At 39.9% G+C, this 15,605-nt stretch overlaps 1 protein-coding gene and 1 pseudogene across 2 annotated transcripts in view; one reads left to right on the top strand and one right to left on the bottom strand.

Annotated features, from left to right (window-relative positions):
• Positions 1-15,605, top strand: part of Gca (grancalcin) — a 48,909-nt gene that overhangs the window by 12,308 nt on the left and 20,996 nt on the right. The window contains exon 2 of one of the 2 annotated variants that reach the window (XM_055600876.1): positions 6,806-6,915. Coding sequence is in view for 1 of the 2 variants with exons in the window: in XM_055600875.1 (XP_055456850.1) it covers positions 9,415-9,441 (27 nt within the window). In the remaining variant the exon portion in view is untranslated. Of the gene's footprint in view, positions 1-6,805; positions 6,916-9,306; positions 9,442-15,605 lie in introns of those variants that run through there. The other variant, XM_055600875.1, reaches the window with a different exon arrangement.
• LOC129671256 (leucine-rich repeat protein SHOC-2-like) lies at positions 13,154-15,244 on the bottom strand (annotated as a pseudogene).

The raw sequence follows: 15,605 nt of genomic DNA, 5'->3' as shown, positions 1-15,605 counted from the left end.
TCTTTCTTTCTTTCTTTCTTTCTTTCTTTCTTTCTTTCTTTCTTTCTTTCTTTATTTATTTATTTTTGCAAGGAAAAAAGTCTCAGGACATGTTTCTACTACGTGACCAATTTTTTTTTCTCTTTTTCAATAGTATTGTGATCCAAAGTTTCTTATGATATCAGATTATTTATTTAAAAATACTTCAAGCTAAGGATCTTCAGTAGACTCCAGTAAGCAAGGTTGTGGGTGTGGACTGTGAGTCAATACTTCATTTATTTTGTGGAATGGCCACAGTTAATTGGGGGTAGGGAGGAGCCTTAAACTTATCTCACAAAATTAATTCCGATGTTCCCGGGCCCTCCAGAGCTAGGTGCCTCCTCCGATAAGCAGGCTGGCAGACACGGAACCACTGATGCCAATTCTTCAGACATGGTTCCATTCATCCCTTCTCAGTGAGAACACAAGCTCGCTCATCAGCCATGTGTGGGCTGCTTCTCACACATGAAGTTTCCTCTGCTGCCACCTTGTGGGCTTTCATTATCAAATCTTAGAGGCATTGGATGGGATTGAGCAGACAGATCCATTGCAGAGCTAACCACATACAGCATGGATTATATTGAGACAGGTAATAGGGAAAGCAGGGCATTTCTTTTTCCCAATAGGAATTTAAAGCCATGGTTATGATTTAAAATGTTTTTTTTTTTTTAATAAAACCAGTGTAACCTCATTACCCATACCTCTAATGCTCTGCTCAGTCTTGGAAAAGAACATTAAGATGAAGCTGCTTAGGGTTCAGCTCCTTCTGGTACGGAATCAGAAGAGGAAAGACACCTGTATGTAAGGGGCAGGATGGTAGGTTCTGAGGCTGATTTTAGGGATTATTTTAGGGTGGGCTAAGGTACCTTGTGTCTTCCATACTAGCCAGGATTGAAATCATGGACTTTTCTCTGGGCTTACTTGTCTCACTTCGGTTGGAGTTAGGTTTTCGTTTGCATGCTATTCCTGGTAAAAATTCAGTTCCACAAGGCTGTACAATGTGTTTTATCCTCCTAAAGCTTCTTATGTCATCTGTAATGGTCTGCAGTCTGGCATACAAAAGATACCCGATATTGAATGGCTGAATTTTAAGCATCTTCCATGTCCTAGTCATTGAAGAAAAAAAAAGAAATTATTATTTTTTTTGCTAAAACTTTTTATATGTTGCCACTTCAATTTTCAGAAGTACTGAGTCTAGAATCTAATCATGAATGAATCTGTCATGTTTTCCTGCTCAATATTCATTATTATGGTTTTGTTTTGTAAAATTGCACCAGAATTCCTTAGGCAAAACAACCTCTTTCCTCACCCTCAAACCTTATTTTGTGTAACTGATTCCTTTCCTGTGAAATAGAAATTTGTATGTCTGTGGCAATGTTTCGCGATCTGTGTATTGCAATCTCTTTGGGGTTGAGTGACCCTTTCACAAGGTTTGCCTGTGAAAGGCATCATGATTCATAACAGTAGGAAAATTACCGTTATGAAGTAGCAATACAAATAATTTCATTGTTGTGGGTCACCACAACATGAGGAACTGTGTTAAGGGTCAGAGCAATAGGATGGTTAGAACCACTGGGTAGAGAACTTAATTAGTTCACATGCCCTCCCCTCCCACTTTCGCTATAGTGAACAGATACCAATGGGACCAGAACACAGTTAGAAACAGAGAGAGAAGGATGGAATTTCCCTGTAGTTATTTTTGATAGTGAGCTGATGTTCAATCATGGGTTGAGGGGGCTTTTCAGGAAGGGCTCTCTCTCATGTCCTCTGTAAAAAGGCAGCAGGGACAGCTGGAGTGATATCCATCTTGGGAAAACGGCCGATAAGGCAAATAAAGCCTGCTCAGAAGCCAACATTGTACTGGGGTTACCTGAGTTAATAAATTTGCTTGTTTATACGTATCAAGCTGGATTCTTTGTCACAGCACGAATGGGGCTAGTTCATCTTCTGACAGCAGTTAGCCTCATTTTGCAAAAGGACAAACCTAGATTCAAGGAAGTTGCCTGATGCATGGCGATGTTTTGTACCCAGCAGCTGAGCCTGCACTCAACTGCCAAATCTTTTAAATAGTTTTGCAATGTTCCTTCCAGAGTTAGTATAGGAACTGCCGAGAAAACCAATGGACGTGTTCTGTTGTCATCATCAGAGTGGGAGTGAACTGATGAAACAGTATTGAGAAAAATCTAAAATAATCAGAAAAAAAGGATGCTGCAGCATTGTTGCTAAGTTATTTTCTGCGTGGTGTGGCCAACACATCATTTGAGAAAATGGCTTTCCGGGACCCAAGCCTTGTTTCTTTCTAACCAGTTCTTAACTTACCCAAGACTCATCTAAAATAATGCTCAGAAAGATAGTTTATACAGAAAATTGACATATAAGAATTTAATATTTCTTATCTTTACACTTCTTTTTCATATGTTCCCATACAAGACACTTTATATCTTCTTTTCATGTAAGTATATTTTCTTATATCACCCAGTTTGGTTTTATTGGACACTTTATGGGCATACTCTCATATAGATATTCTGTTGCAAGATAACATTTTTTTCTCTTCTCTTTTCCTCCTTCTCTTTCTCCTGGACTAGTTACCATAGTTCCCTATGTAATGGGTAGCCCAAGTCTTTATTGTAATCTTGTTGGTTGGATTAAGCTTTGAGTTCATATTCTCTCTCACTCTCTCTTTTCTCTTCCTTTATCTCTCTATCTCTACCTCTCTTACTCTGTTTCTCCTCCTTGTCTTGCCACACCAATTTATAGACTATTCGCTCAAATATTCTGTTTATATTTAATGAAAGTCATATGGACACATTTAAAAAAAAAACCCAAAGAACCAAACCAAACCAAAACAAAAACTGGATGCACGGTTCAATATAATTATTCCATAAATATTTACCTTTTGTAACTTATCTGGACTTTCCCCTCTATCTTACACCCTTACTTCCAAATCATATTACTCAACCAAGAGTCATATAGGCTGAGGCTCTAATTTAAGAGTTGTTAAGTTGGGGTCACATGTGAAGCTTTAGAAGTTGTTTTTCTTCAGCATTTGATAAGGTCTGGGTAACCCTCCATCCTTCTCTGCATTGCTCTGTGACTAGGAAGCTGACTTTGATGGGTTGCCTCCATGGATTTCTTCTTCATCTGTTTTCTGACTAGAAATCACTAGCAGAATAATATCAGAGTCAGGGAATAGAATAAGATTTGAGTATTTATCTCCTCAACCGTGTTTCATCTGGTTCATCACGCATTAAAACACTGAGGGTCATCAGTCAGTGTTCCTCCTCCACACAGGATCTGTAAACCAGGCTTCAGTAACCCTGATCACCCTTGTCTTGCATCTTCAGATAGAAATGGTTTAATGACACCTTCAGCAGGATACTGGACTATCCCTTACCGTGTCTTTTATTTATGTAAATACCTTTGTAATTAAAACTTAACTACAGTCCCTTTATGTGTTTGTATGTGCCATGTATAGTGCTTTGGTGGAAGGGATAGCAGCCGAGCCTTATGGGTAGAGAGTAGAAAGCAAAGCAAATATCGAAGGCAAACAATTCTATGGATGCTGGTTGGTTGGCACTTTACTGGGTTTCTTGCGCCCCTCCTGGCACCAGCTCTACTCCTGGCCCCTTGGCAACAACAGTACATAAGCCTTCATAAAGAGAAAAACCTAGGGTTTTTTTTTTTTGTTTGTTTGTTTGTTTTGTTTTTGTTTAAAAATTTTAACTTGGGGTACTTTGAACAATTAAGTATCTTATCACTCCATTATCATATTTTAAGCCACTTTAAAAGATCTTGGAATGGAATTCCACTTGCCTATTAGAAAATGCATAGCTTCGTGGGCTGTTTTCTTCACATGAAGAATAATCGTGTCATACCTTGTTTAAAAACAAAACAAACAAACAAAAAACATTAGCTAACAGTTCCGAGCTGTGTCTTCCTCAGCAAGCCATTTATTAACACTCCAATTTCTCTCTACAGTGTCACTACGACTATTCCTTTCACAAGAGAGCAATATAGGTCAAACATGACAAAGCACACAAAGCTGTAATGGGCATTGAATGTAGGTGGATTTCAATTTATTCATTCTTAGTACCTGGCTATTTGTACTAATGGTTCTACAAAGTTGTGGTGATTCTATTTCACACACCCATACTCAGCACTTGAGGATTTTTAGCCAGCTCATAATCTGTTTCAGAATCAGAGCTTTTTTTTTTTTTTTTTTTTTTTTTTTTTTGCTGATACTATTTTAAATGTTTTGGAATAGTTGTACTGACTTATTTAATTATATATAAACAAACTACCAACAAATGAGCGTAAGTACTTGACAACAAAATGTTTAGCCTACATGGGTCTATGGACTCAGTTTTGCAAGTATAGGAAACTACGACATCTCTACAAAAATCGATATTCACAAACGTGCAGCGTGTAGTAAAAGTAAAAGTTACCACAGCCTTGCCCGGGCAGCAGATCGCTTTCCAAGGGTTCCTATTTATAGTGTTATAGCTCCTGCTGAGCCTTAGTTGTATACACATATTGTGATCAATATTTCTTAAGAGTTTGCATCGAATCCAAATTGCTTAACAGGCTAAATAACCAAGGCAAGATGTGTGTATTCAGAAGCCTTGTGAAGAGCCCTGTTGACACTTCTCATATGTGCACGATTTGCTAAATTGCCTTAAAGTTTGTGCTTCTGCCAACACAGTACTTAATATTACTACAATTAGAAGCAGGAAACTGTTGTTGAAAGCTTAGCTACAGAAAGGTCAGTTTTTCAAGTGGCTGGTTTGTCTAATAAATGGCAAATAGAACTTGTTTTCTTTCTTTTTTTTTTTTCTTTCTCTCTGTCTTAACTGGTGGAAAGTAACCTTTATTTGGCTGCTGAAAAAAAGCCATTGTGAGCTTATAATAAAATTGCAAATGAGTGACTTCATTTTGTATTGTCCAATAGCACATAAAAATATACAAATTAATTTCTGGAGAAAGTATGCATAATTGTGTGTACATATACATATATATGTAGAGAAATTTTAATCCAGCAACATGGCTGCTCTGGCAAGGGATCTCATGCAAAGACCTTCTAGCTCAATATACTCCAGCTGGAATACAGACATGTCCTGGATTACAGTATGATCTGGCTGGAATACAGACACACCCTTAGTACCCATCTTTACTCTCAAACCATGAAAGTAACATCAGTTTATAGAAGGAAGCAGCCGTGTGTGAAAGTGAGGGACAGACAAGTGGCGAATTAGAGAAAGATTTGACAGAATGAGTCAGAGATAGAATACACCCAACTCTCAAGGAGAGAAAAGGAAGGATCAGTGGTGGTAGGAGGAGGCGGTGAGGTTCGTGTGAAGAGCTGTGTGCGTGGCATTTTTACCGGGACAGTTTTACAGAGACAGGTTGCAGAGAAAATGAGCCAGGTTATGAGGAGCCAGAAGATTCGAAGATATTGCCAGAGTTAGTTTGAGGCCAAGCAGAGCAATTCCGTCAGAAGCTGAGAGAAAAGCAAGATTGAATCAGTCAGCTTGGAGAGAAGTTTTGAGCCAGAACAAATGAGTTGAACAAGCCAGCAAGAGTTCAGAAAGAAGCAGAAAGAGTGAGTTTATTCAGCTTTAGGTCTTAGAGGCTGAAACATTCTAGGCCTAGGTTAGCACCAGAGGCTGGAAGCTGAGGCCTTCAAGGTCTGGGTTTGCAGAATATTAGATTCTACAGAAGCTAGGACCTTCCAGACCTAAGCCTAGGGATGGTTAGAACAGAAAAACAAATGCTCTGGGCTCAGCCCAAGCTGAGTATTCACACAGTTTGGGTACAGCTCTCATCCCATCCTCCTCATCTGAGAAAATAAAACAAGACTTACACATATATATTTAAGAAGTCCATGTGAATGCACTTTAGCATAATGTAAATAAATAAATAGCACATTGGATTCAGGGTGACAGTATAACAGTAGAAATTACGACTAAGTGTCTCTTCCTCAACTTTCAGATTTTATATGCTACAGATTCAGACCTATTCAAATTTATATATTTAAGTCACATGCCCTAATGTGATAGTATTTGGGTCTTTAGGTGAGACCCATTATTTAGATGAGGTAATGAGGGTTGGGTCCTCCTGTTCAGTTGTTACTCTTATAAGAAGAGATTGATAGAAACTTCTTCCTTTCTTTCCACTCTTATTCAGCAAAAAAGCTTGGTATTAGGACATAGGGAGAAAGCAGCTGTCTGCAACTCAGGGATCAATCTATCACAAACAATTGCCCCTAGAACATTTTTGTCTGAAAATGCCATTTTCCAGAACAATGAGAAATAAATTCCTATTGTTTTATCTACCAAGGCTGGAATCTATTTCCATAGAAGCCTGGGCTGACAGAGCTGCTGTGTATGTAATACCTCAGGTGCTACATAGATTTAAAGGATCTCAGAACTGCTTTACTTATACGACAGGCTACACTTTCAAACTACCAGGTCACTGTGCTATCTTTCTTATTCGTTATTTTTATAGGCAATAATGCCAAGAACTCATTAACTTTGTAGATGTTTTCATTTCCATTATATGAATTAACTCATTTTCCTTTTAGGTCCATTTTTAGAGTGGTCTTCTATCAAAAATAAAGTTTTCTGCCTTTTCTCATGCTATATTTTTCTATACTTTTCTAGATGCTATATCTGAAGAGAACAACACAGTTCACTAAGAGGCTGTCCCCTTAATGTCACCAGCTAAACTATTACTCTAAATTCACTAAACTCAACAATATACTTGACATAGTATATTCTTGTTCTCACAGATGCTCAGACCGAATAATTCCAGTACTGACTGCTGATTTGGCCTCCTCTAAAATGAACAGCTCCTTCTTCAGTCTTCAGCGCACAATTAAATGGAAAATCCAAACAACTGGTAAATCCTACTGTGTGTATATGTGTGTGATTTTTTTTTAATGTGTGTGTGTGTGTGTGTGTGTGTGTGTGTAGTGAGGAGGAAGTTGTGCATACAGAAGCCAGAGGATAACCTAGGTGCTCTTTCTCAGTCCACATACAGGCAAACTGTCTGAATTCTGCTTTCATCTCTGATGCCAGCTGTGTAGCTGTGGGTAGGTGAAACTACAACCCACTTTACTTTTCACTCCAGTGAGATGGAAGAAATGACAGTACATGCTTGATGTAGTCCTGTATTGAAGAATAGCCCTTTTCAACTTACAGTGTCTGTCACTTGATGTTCAATCTACACCGAAAGCCATGTTGTGGAAAAATGAATTGCTTATAAACAGGAAAGCATGGGATTTAAAGCACACACATACATACCCACATGTATATTTAATAAAGTTACCAAACGCGCGCGCGCGCACACACACACACACACAAACACACACACACACACACCTTCTTAAAACATGGTTGCCTATACAATGCTAACTGAATCATGGAGACAAGTTATAATTATGTTTACAAAAACGTGTGGGCGAAAGTGAATTTTTTTCAAAACACAGTTTATAATATTGGAAAATTTGTAGTTTAAACCTTGGGTTTAGAAAGCCTGCTATAGGCCATGGAGTTGAAAAATCTTTTCTGTATGTACCTCCGCTGCCTTTTCTCTAAGAAAGAGATTGTCAGTATTTGGTATTTTGTCCTACTTGCAAGCTAACAACAAGCTTGCCAGTTTTCATACAAGCTGGCAGAGGGGAGGGATTCCTGGGTCAGAAACAAAGGACTTCATTACTGGCAGGACAATAGCCGCCTGGGTGAGGATCCCTGAGACCAGTGGGAGCGGCCCAGAGAGGGCTCAGTTACGTAAGCAGTGGGTTTGTTATCAGCCTCCAAGGAAGTCCATGTTTAGGTAAGTTTAGTCTCTTTAAAAGCGCTCTTAGCAAAGGACTCCAAATCTCACCCTGAAGGAGAAATGCTGTCTGTCTTTGAAAGCAGTCCTGTGGACATGCACAGACCTATGGAAATCTGAGTCTCAGCATACAGAAAGGCAGTGCATCAGTGAAACTATTTTGATAAAAAGAAAGCATAGAAGAATTCTGATCTTACGTTTGGATTAGCGTTGAAACTACAATCTTTCCTAAGTGCTTTGAATATGCAGTTTGTCAATTAGAAGAAAACTTGGCATGGATTTCTTCTGCTAATAGTTTATCACTTGGTACCTACTGACTCAAACTCTGATTCATTTTGTCAAGCAGGTTTTTATTCTACTTCTCTTTTAATATATCCCAATATTCGCTACAAAAAGTAGGCACTGACGCAGAAACTTTCTCAATAGTAGGGTGGATGTTAGCAACTTGCTTCTTTCTGCCTCTTCTGATAAAATTGTTTCACAAGGTCCAGAATGTTCTTCCGCTGAAGTACAGCAGAGCGATTGTTAAACTACTCAGCTCTGCAAGGTTGATTTCCTCTGTTAATACTTAACATTTTTTGATGGTCCTATTTTTTAATGCTAGATATTTCCTTTTTTCAAAAAGAAATCCATATGGTATCAACTCTGTCTTTTTGTTTGTAAGCTAATTCTAAAGCTTCCATGCAATTCTGAATTCTAGACCTGGAGACACAAATATCACGAGTTTCAGAGAGAAAGCAGGCTTGTCGTTGCTTTTTACAAAATGAAAAAAAAAAAAAAGGAGATGTTCTCCTGATGTTGTTTATAATCAGGTGGCATGTCTGAAGAGTTTGCTCAAAAGTTGAATCACTGGTAACGTTGCCAAATAATATGAAAGATCCCATTACATGTAAACAGCATTCTGAAAAGCAGAAGTGTATTCCTGTGCAGTGTTTGGGAGGTACAGATATTTTAAAATCTATTCAAAAATCAAATTCAGCCAGATAGCCTGCATTTTTATCTGCTACTTCCGGCAACTGCGGCCACCGCTTATCTACAAAACTGCGAATCACCTTTCCCACATTAATTAGGCATCAAACGCGGCACAGCCCCTGCGGTCATTTCAAAGAGCTGATGCGGCATCCACTGTACGCACATTAGAACCGTGACTGACTGCAAAGCTGCAACCGTCTGGTCCGAAGAATGTACGGAGAGGTTAAAAGAAGTCAGGGGCTGGTGGGGTTTGAGGTTTCCGCGGAGAAAAACTCCAGGCGACGACGGCCTGGAGCCGCTTTCCGAGGAGGGTGGGGAAATTGCTGTGGGGGAGGCTCCTGGTGAGAACTTGAAAGAGCCAGTGAGAGGGATGCGGTGGGATCCACGGGACAGGCTGCAGCCACTCCTGGCCGAGGTGGGCGGGGCTGGCCCGGGCGGGGGCGGGGCTGGCCCGGGCGGGGGCGGGGCTCCGGGCGGAGCTGGCTGCGGGCGGCGGAGGTGCGCGGCAGTGCGCTCCAGACCAGCACCTGTCGCACACCTGTCCCCTCCTCGCCTCCGCGCTGACGTCGACCTACCGGCGATCGCCTGGTCATGGCCTACCCGGGATACGGAGGAGCGGTAAGTCCTCGCCAGCCGCGGCCGCCCCGCGGGCCGCGTCGCGGTGCGGGGTTCACCCTCTGGTCCTGGCGGTGCCCTCTGTTCGGTACCAGGCGACGCCCGGACTCTGCGCGGTGCCGGACTCTGGGGCTGGGCGGGGCCTGCGCCTAGGGGAGTCTGGCGAGCCTCCAGAGCCGCCCTCGTGCAGCCTTTGGTGTGAACTGTTTGTGTTTTATAAATGTTCTCATCAGAATGGAGAGACACGTCTCGTTCCGGTTACCTTTAGTGATTTATCCCCAGCCCGAGCGGTTTTTCAAGCGATCCTCCTCCCGAGTTGAGTTTATTCATTTATTTGTATTTTTATAACCACTGCTTGTCTTTTAAGTTGCTCGTGAATTGAGGTGTACTTTCAGCGCCTCCGAAACTTTTCTGTACTACCAAGAGCAATCTGACTCTCCAGACCTTGCTTTTGGAGGGGGGCGGGTTATTCTTACCCTCAAGCACCTTTGAGAGTTGCAAGTTAGTTACTGCTGCCTTGTGGGTAGATCCTTCCTTTTCCTCTTTCGAAAGAAGCCAGACTTTCACTCCTCCCATTAGTGAGGCTGGCTATCCAGTGGAGCTGAGCAGTGGTCACTGACGTGCCAACAGAAGAGAACATTGCTATTTTTTTTTTTTCTCTAAAAGGAGAAATTGATATTTTGTTAGAGTTAATATAAGAGTTGACAATGGCGTGTAATTATGGTCCACAGGGCAATAATTCCTGCCCCTGGGAGTAAGTGATGGTCATTTTTAGGAGTAGTTTTTGGTTCCAGGCCCTCAGCTTCAACACGCATTACTAAAGCTGGTTTGTTTGAACTTACTTGCTTGGATTCCGTCTAGCATTATATACTTTCTAATATATGCTCCCCATTAGTCATTTAAATGTACTGAGAAGGTGTTTTCTCAGGCCACACCTTAATACTTGTTATACTTAAGAAAATAGAACAAAGTAGGAACTTAACAAAATAGGAAGCACACCTTTAATAAAGGACACAATTCATGAGATGCATTTCCGTAAGGATCCGATTGCTTAATGATTATCAAATATAGCTGATGATGTAGCTCAGTTGGTAGAGGTCGTGCCTGCCTAGCATATTTGAGACCCTGGGTTGGATCACGTAAACAGCTTGGTCACCTGGCGTGAAATCCCAGCACTTGAGAGGTGGGGGCAGGAGTACCAGGAGTTCAAGGTCATCCTCAGCTGGAGGCTAGTCCAAGCTAACAGGAGGCCTTGTATAAATTAGTAAACAAAGAATCAAACCCAGCTAGAACTAGCTGAGCACCTGGAGCTCACTAGGACATCCTAGCATTTCGGAGGCCCAGGCAGAACTGGTGAGAGTGTAAGGCCAGCCTGTGACGGAAGTGGGTTCTAGGCTGTCTTGGGGCACAGTAGACAGTCCTGTCCTCAGAAAGTCAAAAGACCAAAATAAAAGAAGAATACTCAAGTTGTATAATTTTATATTTCATTATTTCTATACTAATAAAATCATAAGTTGACCTAAAGGAATTTTGTTCCTCATTTTTGGTCATAGGAAAGAAAACAAAATAAATAAACATATGCATACTGTATTATAAATATGAAAGGAACATTTGTATTTTCATAAGTTTTAAGAATTAAATACACAGAAATGTAGGCGATCCAAGTTGTTACAATTTTTATATATTTGTATTTTGAGAAACTGCGTTTTTTTTTTTAAAGAAAAGATACCAGGCCACTACCTCTAAAGTTTAAGTTCTATAATCTTAATATATAAGTTCATTTGGATATGAAATTTATTTTAAAAGCACACATATACATAAGTTCTGCATAGAGCTATAATAAAATTGTTTTATAAACAATGTTTTTTAACCGATAAACCATGGAAGAAAGTATATTACTTGGTAAAAATCCCGCGAGCATCTGTATCTGTTTTATAACACATTCAAGCACTGTGGTGTTTTCTATCTTTGCCTCATTTCATTTCTCAACCGATTCTTACAAATTTGCCAATTATAAACAGATTTTATTTATTTATTTGTTTGTTTGTTTGTTTGTTTGTTTTTACCTCAAACCTAGTTGTGGGTTTGAGTGCCAGGAAAAGCAAAAGTCCAAATTTTGTATCTTGACACTATGGTTTTAATTTTTAAAATATGTTTAAAACCACAATACCCAACAAAATGTGTCAGGGGTACAAAAAAACCAAGCCGAATTATGTAACTGTATGTAATAATTATTCATCATATGAGAAGTGTGTTTTAGGGTGTTATCTAGGATATAGTTGCTTGAGGGTCTCCGCAACAATTAAAGTGACTTAAACTAATACTACCAAAATGAGATAGTACATGAGGGGCGTAAGAGATACACGTTCACAGTTTCACTAGTCTTAAAAGCCGAAGCAACAGTAAAATAGTAACAGAGTACATGTACATCTCACATAATTTCTATGGAGCTACCAATGGCATCCCTGCGGTGTGCCTCTTCTATAGCAACCTACCAACAAAGGAAAGATGATACTAAAAGTAATGATATTGAACTAAATTGTTTGAGGTGGCCCCCATATATGGGGAAAATGCACTTAGTTCAGCAGCCATACAGCACAGTGTGAAGATGCTGTGCTTAGACACAGGTAATCCAGAACACAAAGATACACAAGGAGGATCGATATGTAAAACTATAGTACACAGTTAAATAACCTCGAGACACGGGAATACTGCAGTCTTTAAAGAAAAACGTCGTCTCATTGTATAAGGATAGGGAGAAGTCATTAAAATTACACATCATGGTTTATTACATAATACACACTATACATACAGTTGTAGATATATGTAAAGAATGTGTGTTTAGGTGTAATTTATTTGCCAGCTTTCTCAAGTTAAATTTTTGTGGATCTTTTTCTTCCAGGAAAGAAAAAAAAAATGCCCTCTTCATTACAAGTTTCCACTCCCTCAAAGTTAAGAAAACACATTTATGCTGGGAAAGGTCTCCATACCTCCTACCCAAAGATTCACCTCAGATGTCTTGTTCTATAATTACTTTGATAAATAAGATTAATGGAATTTTCCATTTCTGAGTGTATTATTTTCAGTTTGCCAGTTGTTTCAACAAAAATGCATCTTTTAATATTTAAACTAGCTGCTGCAAAATATTTAAGAGAATATTTAAACTCTAGATCTGACTGATTAAACATCAAATCATAACAAGAAAAAAAAAAACTCCAGGGATTTACTCCAACTGTAACCAATATATAAAATGTAAATTTCAGATTTCAAAATAAATTAAGGAAAGATTCCACCTTCAGGGCCTATTCTGTTATAAAAATCTGACAGTTGATAAGGGAAAAATGGATGTGAATGGTAGGAAGAAAAATGTTGGCCTTTTTATTTTTCTAAAAGAAACATATCTAACTATGCTACTTTTTTCTTAAATTTAATAACTCACAATTTGCTGCCAACATTTTAAACAGAGTGGTATGTCTAATTACAGAACAGAAAATCATCCATCAAAACTTAGCGAGGAAAACTTATATAAGCCATTTTTAACAGTTAAAAAATGGTATATAAATGGTTATGATTCCTCTGTTAGCAGAAACAGCTAATGCGTTCTTTATAAACCCGCCATGTATAACTATCTACATAAATAGACAATGTAGTTATGAAACATTAATCACAGTTTTTGAACAGTGTGTGGGACCAGCAGTTTGTATCAGGCCATAACCTAATATGGACCTTGCATCTTTACGAACTGAATAATGAAGGAAGAACCTCCAGCAACAGTTTGAGGCAGAAGGTGACCGAGGGGACAGTGCTCGATACTTACGATTGAAAGCTTGCTGCAGAGAGCCAGCCCAAAGGGAAGGCGGAGCAGTTTGGGGCTGTCATTCAAACACAGTTCCAGGTTCTCCAGGGTACCAGTTTCAGCAGGAGGATGAGTAGCAGGTCCTCTCATGTGTGAGAGTGATGAAGTGACCAGTATCACTGGGAAGGTGGTTCACTGGCTCTTTGTCAAAAACACTGTCTGTAACTTCTTAAGATAAGCAATTTTGTTGACCAAGGGTTTTAATGTATCTCTTCTGGATCCAATTCTCTTAACTTCCGAGATGGTGGGGGAGCATCTCTGGAAGACTGTCCAATAATATTAAAACCTCAAGAGAAAATCCAGATGCATCCCCAGGGAACTTGGTGAGCCGGTGGGTGCTCACATCAATTCTAGCATACTGGTCCAAGTTCCAGTCTCTAAAAGAAGTGATGTTAACTGATTGTCCTTCATACTCAGCTTAATTAGTTCACACTTCACGAACTCTGGAGAGAATTCCAAAATGAGAACTTGTTGCTTCGATTGTGTTTTATGTTCCTCAGGGACTAAACTGAGGAAAATGGAGGTGGACGCCCTGAATATAATTGGAAGGGATTTCTAGCTAAGGTCCAGCTATTCATTTTTACAAGACTAAAGACTGTTGGGTAGTGTAGAAATGTTGCTTTTTTTTTTTTTTTTTTTAATTTAAATCCTTAGATTTGCAGCCCTTTGCTAATGATCTGAGTATTTCTGACAATCTGTTGGGTCTCAGGCCAAGATGGTTTAAACTGGACAGAAACTGCAACTTTCTGTTGCATGTGGGAGGTCTGCTTGTTCATTGTATCCTAAGGTTGGTTATCTGGATGCAGTTTCCAGTCTCCTTTGGAAAGTTGATTGTGAGCTACATCCAGCCTAAAGAGGCTGCATAACTTGCCAGTTTCAACTGTTAATTTAGGGCTTTTGTTCTCTTGAGTGTTGAGTCCCCAGATTTAGGCAGCTTTTTCATATCCTTTTCCAAAGGTATATAGAGTGGTGAGAGAAGCTAGCCATTGAAGGAATTCCCTTCAGTTTATTATGCTGTAAATCGAGCATTTGTGCCATTTTCTTCAAGTTTTCAAGAATCAAGCAAACTGGTCAGTGAACTTCCACTGAGAACCTGTGTCAGGAGATTTACTAGGCAGCCCGTCCCTGCTGGTGCTGGGAGAGCCTGCAATTTGTTATTGTATAAATAAAGCTCTGTTCATTGAGTCAGCTCTTTGATTGATGGTGGCAGTGTATGTCTAGCTCTCTTGGGTAAGTCCAAGCACACCAAATTTCCTCCCGGCATTTGCTAAGTTCCTTGCTGGCTGGACTTTTTTTTTTTTTTTTTTTTTTTCTAGACCTATGTGCTAGGTTTGGCCATTTGATGGCTTTGTCAACTGAAAAAGCCACCCCTGGTGGGCAGCCCTGAAACCCTCCTTTCCACCTCTGGCATCTTTCCCTTTGGTTTTAGATTCTTTTTCTTTTTTTTCTTTCCCCAGACCTTTAGAGGCTTTTGCATCTTTTTCTCTTTCCTTGGTGGACTGTACTTGGGATCTTTCTCTGTAGAGTTTTGGGGGGTTTTTTTTGTTTTTTTTTTTTCCTTTGCCTGAACTATCACACGTGGTGACTCAAGCTTAGACAATGCACATGTCTAACTTGCTTTATTTTTCCAGAAATTCACATTCAAAGATGAAGGGACAAACATCCCTTCAGGGGGAAAAAAAAAAAGGTAGGAGAGGCTGGAGAGATGAGTCAGTAGTTAAGAGCACAGGCTGCTCTTCCAGAGGACCAGGGTTTGATTCCCAGCATGCTCGCAGTCAACCGTGATACTGTGATACAGTCAACTGTATCTCCAGTGCCAGAATATTCAGTGCCCACTCATGCAGGAAAAAACACTCATGCACGTAAAATTAAAAAAAAAAAGTGTTGGCACAGGAAGTAATCACCTTGGAGTCACATGCTTCTGTAGGGTGTTGGGTCTGAGAGTGACATGGTCCTTTCGGATAACTCATTGCAATGGGTAAATGGTGCTGGGGCTCAGTGAGTCAGCTCCCAGTGCTTCCCTCATGCCTTATACTTTACCATAGCCCAGAGGTACCTGAGCAAGCTACCAGCAGATTCCCAAGTGGTGTGTCTGTTTCTCCCTCATTCTTCAATTCTTTTCTCTTTCTGCCCTCTGGCAGTCTTTGTTTGCCCGTAGTGCTGCAAAGATGCAGGGCAAGATAGTTGTTCAAAATTGAATAATGAATGGCCGTAATGATGGCTTCCTTCTGTAGACTTACACAAATGCAACGTGAAGTGTTTTCTGGGTATCCAACTGTATTTCAAGTAAAGAGGGAAAGATCAAGGAGGA

This window comes from Psammomys obesus, unplaced genomic scaffold (genome assembly GCF_907164565.1).
Source record: "Psammomys obesus unplaced genomic scaffold, mPsaObe1.curated_primary_1811, whole genome shotgun sequence".
Classification (NCBI taxonomy): domain Eukaryota; kingdom Metazoa; phylum Chordata; class Mammalia; order Rodentia; family Muridae; genus Psammomys; species Psammomys obesus.
The sequence above is the reverse complement of the archived record's forward strand: the minus strand, read 5'-3'. Positions and strand labels throughout refer to the sequence as shown.